This window comes from Oryctolagus cuniculus, chromosome 10, assembly GCF_051225735.1.
Source record: "Oryctolagus cuniculus isolate XC-2025 breed Fujian yellow rabbit chromosome 10, ASM5122573v1, whole genome shotgun sequence".
Classification (NCBI taxonomy): Eukaryota; Metazoa; Chordata; class Mammalia; order Lagomorpha; family Leporidae; genus Oryctolagus; species Oryctolagus cuniculus.
This window is the reverse complement of record NC_142876.1, coordinates 92,494,397-92,509,320: the sequence shown is the minus strand read 5'-3', so window position 1 is coordinate 92,509,320 and position 14,924 is coordinate 92,494,397. Positions and strand designations below refer to the sequence as shown.

General features: G+C 39.4%; 1 protein-coding gene and 1 pseudogene across 10 annotated transcripts in view; both read right to left on the bottom strand.

The window, feature by feature from the left end:
• CFAP20DC (CFAP20 domain containing) overlaps nt 1-14,924 on the bottom strand; it is a 277,464-nt gene that overhangs the window by 113,813 nt on the left and 148,727 nt on the right. For all 10 annotated transcript variants that reach the window (XR_016214759.1, XR_011379498.2, XM_008260862.5 and 7 more), the window contains 2 exons: nt 3,644-3,780; nt 2,847-3,009 (listed from right to left, as the gene is read on the bottom strand). Coding sequence is in view for 8 of the 10 variants with exons in the window: in XM_008260862.5 (XP_008259084.4) it covers nt 2,847-3,009; nt 3,644-3,780 (300 nt within the window). In the remaining 2 variants the exon portion in view is untranslated. The remainder of the gene's footprint in view (nt 1-2,846; nt 3,010-3,643; nt 3,781-14,924) is intronic.
• Nucleotides 12,426-13,556, bottom strand: LOC149124338 (ribosomal protein uL30-like pseudogene; annotated as a pseudogene).

The window sequence follows — 14,924 nt, the reverse complement described above, 5'->3', positions numbered from 1 at the left end:
AAGCATTAATGAAAGAAATAGAAGATACAAAAAAATGGAAAAATCTTCCATGTTCATGGACTGGAAGAATCAATATCATCAAAATGACCATACTACCAAAAGCAATTTAAAGATTCAATGTGATACCAATCAAAATAACAAGGACATTCTTCTTAGATATAGAAAAACAATGCTGACATTTGTAGGGAAACAAAGGAGAAGCTGAATAGCTAAAACAATCTTGTATAACAAAAACAAAGCAGAGGATTCACAATACCAGATTTCAAGACATACTACAGGGCAGTTAAATCAAAACAGCCTGGTACTGGTACAAAAGTAGATGGATAGACCAATGGAACAGAACAGAAATGCCAGAAATCAATCCAAACATCTATAACCAACTTATATCTGACCATGGAGCTAAAACCAATTCCTGGAGCAAGGACAGTCTCTTCAACAAATGGTGCTGGGAAAACTGGATTTTCATATGCAGAAGTATGAAGCAAGACCCCTACATTACACCTTATATAGAAATACACTCAAAATGGATTAAAGACCCAAATCCATGACATGATATCATCAAATTATTAGACAGCACTGGGGAAATCCTGCAAGACATTGGCATAGGCAAGGAGTTCTTGGAAAAGACTCCAGGGGCACAAGAAATCTAAGTAAAAATTCACAATTTGGAAAATGTCATACCTAGTGAAATACGCCAGTCCAAAAAGGACAAATACCATAATGTTCTCTCTTATCTGTGATAACTAACAGAGCACCTAAAAGGTAATTTACAGAAGTGAAATTAACACTTCGAGATGCAATGACTTTGAACAGTCCTCATCTTGACTGTTGAGGAACAGTTTTTTTTCCCCCATACAATTTGTTGGACTCTTTACTTAGTATAGAGTTACTAATATGTGTATATAGTTCATTGAAAATAGATCTTAGCAAAAAATAAGAAAGGGAATAGGAGAGGGAGGAGAAAGGGGGTGGGAGTGGGTGTGGGAGGGTGGGTACGGTGGGAAGAATCACTATATTCCTAAAGTTGTATTTATGAAATGCATTAAGTGTACGAGTCTTAAATAAAAGGTTTCTGGGGAAAAATAGTGTGGGTAAGTTTATTTTTAATAAGAGTTTAGTGTACCAGTAGAACACTGGAGAACTGAGGACAAACCTGGAGAATTATTTATAAAACTTAATCATGCAATACTAATATTCATAGCAGCACTTAATATTGACTGACCACATCATTCTTGGCAAAATATGATTCACCAATTGGTTTTTCTCACAGAACCATCACAATGACCCCTTGATGCAGCTGTTAGCTATTACTATTACCACTACCAGTGGTAATGGTATCTCCATTTTACAGGGGACAAAACTGTTTAAGAGACTTGATCAAGGCTTCACAGAGAGTTCAGAGTTGTTACTGGATGCCTTTGTTATATTTTCTGATGTAAGTTTATACTCCATGCAGAATACTATCTTTAACAGTGAGAGTTAATTTCTTTATGTATATTTTAAATTTATTTCAAGAGCAGAATTATAGAGAGGCAGGCAGAGAGAGAAGAAGAAGAAGAAGAAGAAGAAAGAAGAAAGAAGAAAGAAGAAGAAGAAGAAGAAGGAGAGAGAGAGAGAGAGAGAGAGAGAGAGAGAGAGAGAGAGAGTCTTCCATCCGCTGGTTCACTCCCCAGATGGCCACAAAAGCCGGAGCTGAGCTGATTTGAAGCCAGGAGCCAGGAGTTCTTCCAGGTTTCCCATGTTGGTGCAGGGGTCCAAGGACTTGGGCCACCTTCTACTGCTTCCCCAGGCCATAGAAAAGAGCTGGATTGGAAGTGGAGCAGCCGGGACTTGAACCGGCACCCTTATGTGATGCCGGCACTGCAGGTGGCAGCTTTACCAACTATGCCACAGTGCCAGCCCCAAGAATTAATTTCTAAATCAAATAAAATGAACTGAAATGACCTCCTTTTCATTTAAGTCAGACCAGAAAGGGTAAAAAATTGACAGTGAATTCTAAGTCTTGGGTTCCTTCTCAATTATTTCTGGTTTCTAATTCTTTGAAGCTGCAAATCACTTTTCTCTGTTAGCCTTGAATTCTCAGTTGGTAAAAGGGACAAAAGACCTTTCCACATTCACAGTGTGGTTTTTGTATCAGTGAGAGAAAATAAAGAACATTTCACAAATTAAAGACATTAATTAAAAGATGAAATTAAGCTAAGAAAACTTAAAATGTAAATGGAATTGCCGAAATTTAGCAATAATGGGATTTACTTCTACATCAGTTATCATAAAGTAAAAATGCAAATATGGTAGCAATTTGAAATAACAGAGTATATAGGATGAGAATTTCTAGAATTCTTTTTTTTTTTTTTTTTTTTTTTTTTTTGACAGGCAGAGTGGACAGTGAGAGAGAGAGACAGAGAGAAAGGTCTTCCTTTTGCCGTTGGTTCACTCTCCAATGGCCGCCGCTGCAGCCGGCGCACCGCGCTGATCCTGGCAGGAGCCAGGAGCCAGGTGCTTTTCCTGGTCTCCCATGGGGTGCAGGGCCCAAGCACCTGGGCCATCCTCCACTGCACTCCCTGGCCATAGCAGAGAGCTGGCCTGGAAGAGGGGCAACCGGGACAGAATCCGGCGCCCCAACCGGGACTAGAACCCGGTGTGCCGGCGCCGCAAGGTGGAGGATTAGCCTATTGAGCCACGGCGCCGGCTTAGAATTCTAAATATATTTAAATACCCACTACTCATGTCATTATTAAATGGTAATTTTCTGAACTTAGGATCTAGTCATGAATATAACTTCTTCACTTTATAAGAAAATGTCTATTTTCACCAGCTATTAATCTTCATGCATGATTCTTCCTTACCATGAAGAGGCACAGGATGCCTTATTTGGCAAATATTTTCTTTATCTCCTTGCTCCACACAGTCAGGTATCAGCAAGGGTGACTTCTCTGAATTGGTAACACATTTATCAACAGTGGACCGCTGGTATGATCGGTGACTTTTGGGTCCAACAGATCTTACCGTCTACAAGGAAAGGAAGTTATCTGTACATTTAAATACATAGGAATTAAATGTATTTCCTATAGAATATATACAAGAAAATGAATATTTAGACAAATAAAGAGAAAAAACTAGAAGAAATGAGGTCAGAAAGTGATGGAAAGGGAAATTACTATTGCAAATTATAAATAGAGAAAAATAAGGTGAGATAAAATGGAAGACAATCAGGTCCCATAGAAGCAAAAATTAAAGTATGCTCATTTGCTGCACTCCATCTTCAGTAGGAAGGAGCTGAATTTAAAATTGCCATATATGGCAGAAATTGAGCAGAAATTCAAAGCAAACATAGCATTTGCGAATCTGTTCCCTGCAAGGCATCTGGTGATGATCCAGCTCCTTTGGAGGAGACAGCAAAATGAGCCCACATCTACTTGCCTGTAAGTTTTGTGAACGTTTAATGAAAGGAATGATTAGAAATGTTAATTATATTGACAAAGTTAAAAGAGAACAGTTTGAAGTGTTTTAGGATCTAGAATTTCTGTTCTAAATGCATTCAAGCCTCTGCTTTGGCATGCTGTCTCTCCCTCCTACCTGGGGAAGGAGATCTTCCCTTCCCACGCCACCATGCTTAGATAAGCTGTCCCAGTCTCGTTCCTACCTCACTGGATACCCTCACGTTATTCCTTCTGCCAGACAGTGGAGGTGGTCCAAGAACTCTGGATCCAAAGGCAATATGACAAATATCTTGATTTCTGCTGTTCCGCAAGCTACCCGTTCCTCTGTGGATTAACGAATCTGTTTTGTTAAAAAAAAGGTAAAACAGTCCATTAATAGGCGTGATGGCATATACCATGTTGAGATATTTCTGAAAGTTAAGGTCCAGATGTCACACAGCTGAATCACCCCTCTACCGTCAGCACTTACTGAAAATGCAGACATTTGACTTCCACTAGCTCTATTAGAGCTACAGATTTAGAATATTGAGAGAGGGACCAAAATACTTTGAACAAGTTCCCTCAAGTAATTGGCACACTCAGCTTCATTTAAAACATGTTTTATTTATTATTACATATTTGAAAGGGAGAGCAACAGAGAGAAAGAGATCTTCCATCTGTGGGTTCACTCTCCAGATGCTTGTAGCAGCTGGGATTGGGACAGACTCAAGCCAGAAACCCAGAACTCTGTGTACTCTGCATGGGTGGCAGGGACTCAAGTTTTGGAGTCATCATCTCCTGCCTCCCAGAGTGTGCACAGCAGGAAGCTGGAATTTGGAGCACTGCTAGGACTTGAACCCAGGCGCTGATAGGTGATGTGAGCATATTAATTACTGAGCCAAATGTCCACATCAGTCATCATCATTTGACAACTATCACTAATAATTTTCTTCAAAAAAAAAAAAAAAAGAAGAAAGAAAGAAAAAAATGTATCAAAAACATAACTTATTTTCTCTTTAAGGAAATAAATAAAATTACCAACTAAAGAAATATTTAACCAAGTACTCTCTCAGGACTCCCTAGAGGCTGTCATTGACACCAAGAGGATAAGACATATTGCATGAGGGAGGTTCAAAGATGGCAGAATAGGGAGGGAGCTCACTGGTAGTCCAGGAAAAGACAGTTTAATAAAAGTGGAGATAGTGTAGTCTCAGGGAAGAGTTAGGGGAAAAAACTGCAGAGGAAATTCTTCTGGAATTAGAGGGACATGGTGGATCTACGTGTAGGGCATGGGTGCCCATGGCTCGGGACCCCAGCTGCCGAGAGTCTCCTCCACACCAGTGCTGGAAAGAGAGGTAAGGCAAAACTGCAGTAGCCCGAGACAGTGGCAGAAAAGCAGCAGGAAGAGCCTAGAGGAAAAAAGGCTTGGGGAAAGTACACCAGCCTAACTAAAGGAGAGAAAAAATAAAAGGGACGGTATGGACATGATTCTCTCTCCACACTCACCTTACAAAGGCATGTGAGACAATAGAGCAGGCACCATTTTGGACATATGTAACAGTTGCACCAGCTCGGGGCTACGCCCGCCCCCAACTGAACATAAAAACCTTACACTGGTGGGGAGTAATAACAGGAGACTGAGACCTAGTGAATGTGTGGAGCTTATGAACTGGGACTGTGAAAAAAAAAAAACAAAAAACAAAAAACTGAGGGTGTGTGGAAGAACTCATGGTGTGGCTGGGACGTGAGTAGTTTCGGTGGGAGATGCCACAAGCTCAGGTGGCCTTGGCTACCCAGTGAGAGATACTGCAGGGGAATCTGAGCTTATACTGAGGACTGCATAGATCCTTTGTGTGGTCTTTGGGACAGAGCGGACAAATATTATACCCACTGGGGCTAGCGCTCAGGCACTGATTAACATCTAGGAGAAGAGCTCAGCTGAGCAGAATTACTTCCCTTCTGAAAAAAAAAAAGAGAGAGAGAGAGAGAGAGAGATGTACCATGCCAAACCTGGGTGTGTCACCTTTGGCACACCCTTAACCCTGAAGAACTAAACAAGAGCTCTCTGGCCACACCCACAACAAGCCTCTAGAGATTCACCAAAAGCAGACATTCCACTTTAGATTAAGAGTCATAGTATAATGAGAAAAGCCATCACAGCGAGAAAAAAAAAAAGGAAACCAAAGACTATCTCCATATGACAAACAACAAACACAGAAATCGAGGAAACAAGAACAAGGAAGCCATTATGACGCCCCCAAATGAACATGACACTCCAATACAAGATTATGGAGACTGAACAACATGCTCCTGAATGAACAGTGGATCATAGAAGAAATCAAAAGAGAAATCGAAAACTTTCTGGAACCAATGAAGATAATACAACATATCAAAACTCATGGGATACAGCACAAGCAGTGTTAAGAGGAAAGCTTATAGCAATAGGTGCCTATATCAAGAAACTGGAAAGGCACCAAACAAAGGAGCTATCAATGCATCTCAAGGATCTAGAAAAGCTGCAGCAAACCAGACCCAAAACTAGTAGGAGAAGAGAAATAATTAAAATTAGAGAAGAAATCAACAGAATTGAATCCAAAAAACATTATAAATGATCAGCAAAAGGAAGAGCAGGTTTTTTGAAAAAATAAACAAAACTGACACACTTTGGCCCAATTAACTAAAAAAGGAGAGAAATGACCCAAATTAATAAAATCAGAGATGAAAAAGGGAACAATTACTTGATCAGCCGTTGTCCTGTCAAGGAACTACTTAATACTTTATCCCTTTTAGTATTTTTTTGTTCTACTTAATATTATTAGTTGAACTCTTTAATTAACACACAATTATTCTTAAGTGTTTAAAATCAACTGAAAAGTGATCCCTGTTAAATATAAGAGTGGGTATAGGAGAGGGAGGAGATGTACAGTTCGGCACATGCTCACTCAGACTTACCCCTAATGGTAGAGCTAGAAACATGCCATGGGATTCCAACTCAATCCCACCAAGGTAGCATGTACCAATGCCATATTACTAATGAAAGTGATCAGTTTAAGTTCATAACTGATCATAATGATAGGATTAAGTGTCAAAGGTATCACATAAACAAGACTAGTATCTGCTAATAATAACTGAAAGAATTAAAAATGAGAGAACGATTCAACATGGGAAGTGGGAGACACAGAAGACTCATAGAATGGCAGATGTCCTAAACAGCATTCTGGCCTCAGAATCAGCCCTTAAGGCATTCAGATCTGGCTAAAAAGCCCATGAGAATTTCTCAGGCATGGAAAGCCAAGACACTGTGGCAAAAAAAGGCCTAAATGAAAGATCTCTGTGAGTGAGATCCCAGCATAAAGAACTGGCCATCAAAGAAGGAGGTACCCTTCTCTGAAGGGAGGAGAGAACTACCACTTTGACTATGGTCTTGTCTAAATAAGGTCGGAGTTTGTGAACTCAGGAGGCTTCCATAGCCTTGGCAGCTCATGATAAGAGCCTCAAGTGGTTATTGACATCATAAATAAGAGTGTCAATTGTTAAATCAACAACAGGAGTTACTGTGCACCTACTCCCCATGTAGGATCTTTGTCCTTCATGTGTTGTATTATGCAAATTAACGGTAAAACTACTACTCAAACGGTGCTCTATACTTTGTGTGCCTGTGTGGGTACAGTCTGTTGAAATCTTAGTATATACTAAGTTGATCTTCTGTATATAAAGATAATTGAAAATGAATCTTGATGAAGAATGGGATGGGAGAGGGAGTGGGAAATGGGATGATTGCAGGTGGGAGGGAGGTTATGGTGGGAAAAGCCACTATAATCCAAAAGTTGCACTTTGGAAATTTATATTTATTAAATAAAAGTTGAAAAAGAAGACATATTGCAAGCCTTTGGGGAGTCTGTAGGGAGGCGAGAAGACAATTGGACAGGTCACTAACACAAGGCAAAGCAGTGGCAATGCGGAATGCATGATCTCTTAAACGGATTTTGAATAACTGATCTGATTTTTTTTTCAGTTTTTTTTTAAAGCTATATTTATTTGGAAGGAAGAGAGAAAGAGAGAGAGAGAGAGAGAGACAGACAGACAGACAGACAGACAGAATGAATGAAGCTTCTATTCAGTGGTTCACTCCCCAGATGGTTGCAATGGCTGGAGCTGAGCCAATCTGAAACCAGGAACCAGGAGATGCTTCTGGGTTTCCTATGTGAGTGCAGAGGCCCAAGGACTTGGGACATCTTCTACTGCTTTCCCAAGCCATAGGAGAGACCTGGATTGGTAGTGGGGCTTCCAGGTATTGAACTGGTGCCCCTATGAGAAGCTGGCATTACAGGCAGTGGCTTTCCCTGCTACACCACAGCACTGGTCCCTTGATCTGATTTTAAGAGTAAGAAATGTATGGTGCCCAAGTAAGGGCATTTAACATGGGAAAGGTTGGGTATACTTTGGGAGTAATGAATGAAATGATCAGTTTGGCTGGAAGGATAGGCTTGGATCATACCAAAAGAGCCATAAAGTGTGAAGAGCATTCTAAATTTGGTAGGCAATGGGGAAGGTTTTGGAGAGAAAGAGAGCAAACAGGTACCACCTCTCGGATACGGCAGAAGCGCTCCTCAGTTCCTGCTGTCTCTCCTTCTGGGCCCACAGCTAAATTAGATTTCTGAGCTTTTAGCCCTCCGAAACTTTTTGCATAATTCCCCCATGTGCCCTCTTCCCTCAACTCTCGACAAGATGAAGATCCTGTGGAGGACACTAAGGCCCCAGGGGAGCCATTGGGTAAAAGAAGCTGAGGTCTCTGAGTGGTAGCCCTCTCTGACTAACAGGGCTGGTGAGGGTAACAGCCCTTGTCTTAAAACACTGCCCACTGCCTGCTACACTTTCTGCTGTGCCCCACTTGCAAGACCTGATTACTATGATGATGATCCTGAGGAAGACCACATTGCCTTCCAGGCTTGGACATACAAGGGCTACTGCCTACTTCTGATCTGACAACTTCCCTAAAAAGATACCTATAGCTAGCCAATTGGTCTCATTAGCTTGAGGTATAATTTTTATATGTGGTGAGATTAAATCCCCTCCCACTTTACAGCATAATGCATACAGGGTTCTGAAACAGGCCATTCATCCTCAGGAAACTCCACATATGTAGATCTGAGACGAAGTAATGTGTGTGGATGCATGGGTGTTTTTGGGCCTGTTTTGGGGTTTGTAATAGATGAAGTTGAAGGGATGGGCAGAGGCTAGATTAGTGAATTGAATATTCCCACTGAGACTCAATGGGATTCATTTTTCTAATGTTTATGTACATTTTTGAGTAGCAGGCAGAGAGAGAGAGAGAGAGTCCACTTGTCTAAATGGCAGAATCAGAACTTTACTTCAAGAAACTTTTAGTTCAACATGAGAAACATCTTTCTATAAAGTATGCCCAAATGTACTGAAGGGCTGTATCTGATATGGCATGGGTCTAGATGTGAATTCTGTAGAGTGTGGGAACCTCTCCTCCCCTTTCAATCCTGGGAACCATTCAACTATAAGCCTTGCTTTCTGTTCAAATATTTGTCCATGAAAATTTTCTTGATGTTCTTCATTTTTTTTAAACTTGTTTATTTAAATGGCAGAGTTACACAGAAAAGGCAAAGAGAGAGAGAGAGAGAGAGAGAGAGAGAGAGAGAGAGAGAAAGAGAGATTGATTGATTTTCCATTTGCTGGTTCACTCTCCAAATGGCTGCAATGGCCAGGGCTGGGCCAGGAGCCAGGAACTTCTTTTGGGTCTCCCACATGGGTTGCAGGGCCCAAGCACTGGGGCCACCCTCTGCTGCTTTTCTCAAATGCATTAGCAAGGAGGTGGACTGAAAGTGGAGCAGTCAGGATTCGAACCAATGCCCACATGGGATACCAGCTTCACAGGCAGCAGAATATGATACACCACAAGTTGGTCCCTCAATGTGTATTTAAATTTAAAATTAAAAAATTTTTACACATTTTGGTACATTTTTTTCCACAAAGTATGTATATCAGTGTACCAATACTATTTAATAAGTCTTTAATAAGCAGACCTCTTAACGTTTGTTATTACAATTAACACACCAATTTTTAAAAGCCTGTTTCACTTTAATGCTTCTGTTTATAATCATATTATCATAGTTGTTTCTATAAACATGTATAATGCTACGTATCTTATTATAACAGGGTCCTAATTAAAACCTACAGGGAAAAGTACTTTAAGTCTTTGGTTTCTAAAATAAAAAGTAGAAGGGACAGAGTTTCTCTAATGAGGAATATCTTAAGAAAACTACAAGCAGAAACACATGCCTTTTGAATTCTGAAAGGGGCCCTTTTAAGAGCTGATATCAATATGCATAATATAAGGTTAAAAAATCAAGATTAGATTAAAGTCATGCTCTAGGCATTTCATTTTCTTGTGTTTGTAGAAAATGAACTTGGTGTAGGTCAGAAATGTTACCATTAATTATTCTGCTGTTTTACTGAGGGGTACACACCTTTGTAGTTATACTGTAAAACCTGAGGGCCTACTCTAATTGTCTTTTAGAAAAATAAACATTCATTTTTGTCTCAGGATACAATGTTCTAATTATTATAGCCATTTAAGTTTACAGGGTTTTTAAAGTTTAACCAGAAAAACCTGCTGAATTTTCAGCTCTAAACACTGAGGGGTCATGTTCAAGACTTACATCTATTATCTACCAATCAAATCAGAGTTAAATCTGGCTCCAAAACCCAGACTTTGAACTAGATTTTTATTTTAGTGTATGTGGGTGGTTATAAAGAATGTAAAAAATCCAAAATAGCCTGACATGGTGTCGCCATATTATTTTAAATAAGGTACTGAACCTTTCTAAGTCTCACCTTCTTCAGCCTAAGACTGGGATAATACTGATACCAAGTCAAGGCATTTTTGGGTTACCTTAGATGAAACAAGGTATATAACATGTTAGGTGTTAGGCCTCCTGGGGAGTAAATGATTCATAAATAAGTTATTACTTCCTTCCATGTTGAACTGTATTTAACAGTTTACAATATCTGCTCACAGTCACTCACATCTTCCTTTGTCTAGTCTTTCAGTAGTGACTGGGCATGAATTCTGGGCAGGTCCAGGTTGAGGCACCGAGTAAGACAGGGAGTAAGGTGGACAGCCACCTTCTTCAAGGAGCCCTCAGCCTCATGGGGGATATGGATGTTAAAGCAGATCGTAAATAGTCGAGTACAACTGTGGTAAGAGTTGTACTTATGAGAGCTATGAAGGAACAGTCAAAAGGCATGGAAGTGCGGTGTGGTGTATAAATGGTATGTAGTATTTGGGGTCAGAGAAATGACACTCAACTTTGAGACCAAAAGGTTGATAAGGATTTGATCTCCATGCAGTTTTTCTATCTCCACAGGCAAGAAACTGAAGCTCACAAGGTTTAGAGATCTGTCCACACTTAGAGCAGGGGCTCAGAACCCGTGACCCAACACCTGTGTGTGCCTTTTTACCTTATGTGATGCTGACATCAGTGAGCCAGGAGGGCACCCAAGGGGCTTCTTCCCATATTCACTATTCATCTTCTATGCAATTCTGTAAACTGAACTAACTAAAAACTTCAGTTATCCTATCTGAAAAACAGGTCTATTTAATGACTTTATTGGCAAATACACAGACTTTGTGAACATGACAACTCAATGCATTTGATGAGGGCTTATGGAGGACAGAACATCAGACTATAACACCTATTTTTGGAGGGATGAAAGCTGAATAGGGGGAGCACAAATGGCCTCAGTACTGGGCAGGTAACATGTTCATGACAAGCAGGATCATGTAGAATGCAGAGAAATGTGGCTAAACTGAGAATGTATGTGCAGTGCAAGCTATTTTAATTAAAATAATTTTTGAGACATGTTGGAGAGCTTCAGTCTCTAGACCCTGGAAGCATGAAGAGAAAAACAGACAGGTAAATGGCCAACGCATGAAAGACCTTGCGATTAAAATCAGTCTTCAGTTTCTGCAAATAATTAAAACCAGTATCTTATCTCATTAATAAAAAGTTTAAGGATTTTTGAAAGGCAATAAAATAATATTAAAAACTAAAATTAGAACATCTCTCTTCTGGAGTTGGGCCTTAGATAATGTAAAAACATCTTTGTGGGTAGAGTTAAGATATGTTAACAAGATAAAAAGTAATAAAACACAGGATATTACTTTTCTTCACAAATTTAATTTATTAAAATGTCAGAATTAGCCTAATTTTTGTTCTTTACTCTTAATGAGCAAAGAAATTTTTCTTTTTTTATGAAAACTTTTTATTCATAAAGAATTATACATTTACTTCTATTTGGCATAATTCAATAACCACACAGCCTAGAGGGTATGAGCTTCATTGTACAGAAGAGTGGAAACATTGTTCCCATATTTATTTACTTATTTTTATAAAAGATGTGACAGAGAGGGAAGAGATGAAATACCCTGAAATTCCAAGCAAAATTTTTGGTATGTATGTTTGCCCGGTGAAGGGATCCTTCCTTTCTCAAATTCTGAGCTAAGAAAAGGACTATGCCAGCTGCAGGCTAGAACAGAAAAGTCATTAGAAACAATGAGAGCCAGCCAAGTCAAAGTGCCTGCAGAGTTGTCACTGAGAAGCTGGAACATGGATCCACAGCAGACACAACCGAGCAATTGTTTTTGGTGCTCCATTTCATAACTGTATTTCAAGTCTTTTCAAAATAAGACCCTGGTAGCCCCTAAGCTGAGGTATGCCTGTGGGCTTGGTCCATGGCTACAAGTCCTGGGAAATCTTGTACACATGCTCTGGCCAGTCATTCACCAAAGTCAAACCCCAGGGTGGAAGCTGTGACAAAGGAAGACTCCTTCCTCAATGGTCTCTGCTGATTCCAAAGGAGGCAGCACCCAAGAATGGAAAACAACGGAACTTCTCCTTGGGACTGGGTAGGGATGAGGTGCCTGCTGTGATAATAACTATCTTTTCCTTGATCCTTCCTTTCCAATTTCTGGGGATATGGCCGAAAACAATCTTCTCTGAAAATACTTGATAATAATTCCAAAAAAAAAAAAAAAAAAAACACAACCTGTTTTCATTGTGCTTTCAGATATTCTGGGTCTAGTTCAGTTGGTGGATGAGCTGATTGATGCATTCACCCCGATAGCCATGTGAGCCCAACTCCTTAGGAAGCTCACCCTCTTCTTCTAGCATGATGGGCCACTGATGGTTGGAAAAGGTGCAGGAACCCCAGATATCCTGGAAATACCTCCCCAGGGAGGCGATTTCATGAAGGAGGTCTTCCAAGCAGATGACACTTAATCTCCCCAGGTGTTCCTCAATCTGTGTTGTCTGTCAAAGGATGGTCTTACTATTGACCCTTGCTTGTCACATTTTAAGATGAGTTCCCCGAGAGACTGCAGATTTGGAAATCCCCAGGTCACGTAAGGTTCCACTGTCGGCAACACTTTTAGGTTTGGGGGGGTGACTTTCACAAAGACGCCACTGAAGTTTCTTCAAGCGAGGTCTTGCAATGGTCCTGTCCACCAGTGAACTCACCCTGTTAATCCTTTAGAGACACACAACAAAGGCCAAGGAATGCTTCTCTGGCATTTCCAGGGAATGAGGTTTCACTTCCAGTTGTCTGAGCTATACCACGTCACTGTCACCAGGAATAATGTACAAAGCATTCCAATCGCTTAACCCTGCATTCTTTTCCTTTCCTCTCCTTCTTGGCCAAAAGTACCTGCTTTGCCTGTGTGGCTTTGAGGGCTTGATAAGCTTTTCTCTTTTTCAGATTCCCTGGAACAAATGGAATCCTTTTTCTTTGCTCTTCCTCTACCATCTTTCTCCTGTGGCAGCTCAAGAAACCTTTTCTTAGGGAAATAATTATCTCAAGAAAATGATGCATTTTGAAGAAGAAGGACACCTTATTTATAGGCCTTGTTGGATAATTTCCATCATTGGAGCTTGAAAAGACAGTCGTTTTCTGTAATGTGGGAAGGCTTCCCAGGAAGATGAGACTTGAACTAGTAGTCAGACATTCAGACATTATTGAAAGGTAGTCAGTTGGTAGACAAGAATATACCTCTGAAAACAGATCACCCAGTCATATCTCAGCTCTATTGCTCACCAATTCCTTGCTCTTTGCCAACCTCCATCTAATCTACCAAATAGTGATTATGATGCTACCTACACAGAGGAATGTTAAGGAAGGATTAGATGAGGTAGGCTTTGTATTAGGTTTACTGCTTGGAACACAGTAAGAACTCACTAAACATTAGCTCTGATGATGATGAAGATGATGATTTGTCCAAAATACCTTCATCTGCTCAAATCATGTAGCTAGGCATTTTATTCATTTATTTGATTACTCAATCAACAAATATTTATTGAGCCCTAGCAAGTGATAAGCATTGAGTTACTAGAGAAACAACAATAAATAGGATCCCTGCAGTACTAAAGCTCACATTCAAGAGGTGAAGACAGCAAAAAGCACTCAAGTAAATAAAAAAGTACCAGGCATGATAATTCTTGTGCTGAAAGTTAAAACAAGAGATGTGACAGAAAGAGTGTCTTGGGGGTTACTGGAAGTCACTGTATTGTAGCCCCAAGTTCCTACTAGTAAAAGTATAACTGAAAATTCATACTTCAATTAAAAAATTTCAAAATTCATGCTAACATAGTGTAAATATGCATTTCCCTATTATACCACAAATAAAACAGTTGTTTACTATTTAACTACATATTTATAATTTTGCTCATAAATTTGGATGCTCTTCCCATTATATATTTTGCATGAAAGTACTGATAATTAAATAAAAAGATATATTTTAATTTTATACCAATTCTTTGGATCTTTTGAAATACAGAAAAGTATAAAGAAGAGGAAACAAGAAATGTCCTATTATTGCTATTATTGCTCTAATATCATAGTATCTCCATTATATAAATCATGAATAGTCAGAAAATTTAAATTCTCTAGTAGAAAAGAATATATGATATCAGAAGTATCTTGATAGTCTGTCTACACTAGTCCCTGTTCCTAAAGGTAGTTACTGAGTTTCTTGTGTTTGCTTAAAATATTAAGCACATATCATACCTTGGTGACTATCTTTTTATTGACAACAGTGGGATCATACTGAAACAGCACTTTGTTTATTTTTTTCACTGACACTGCTTTGAGACATTCCTAGACCATCACTGAGGGAACAGGTCATTTTTATATACAGCTGCATAATATCATATTGTCTGGCCACTGAATCGATTCCCTACTATATACAAGTAGTTTATCTCCACGTTTTTGTTATTACAAGCAATACTGTCAAAAGCATCTAAAAGAAAAATGGAAACGTTGGCATGAAGCAACCCTACAAAAGTTAACATAATATCAAGCTGATTAAATGTATTTTTCATATTTAATATTAAATTTTGTATTATTAATGTTTTTTAAATATTTGGCAGAAATTTCACAGAAAAACTAAAACTCACTCTATAAATATTTGGTGACATCTTT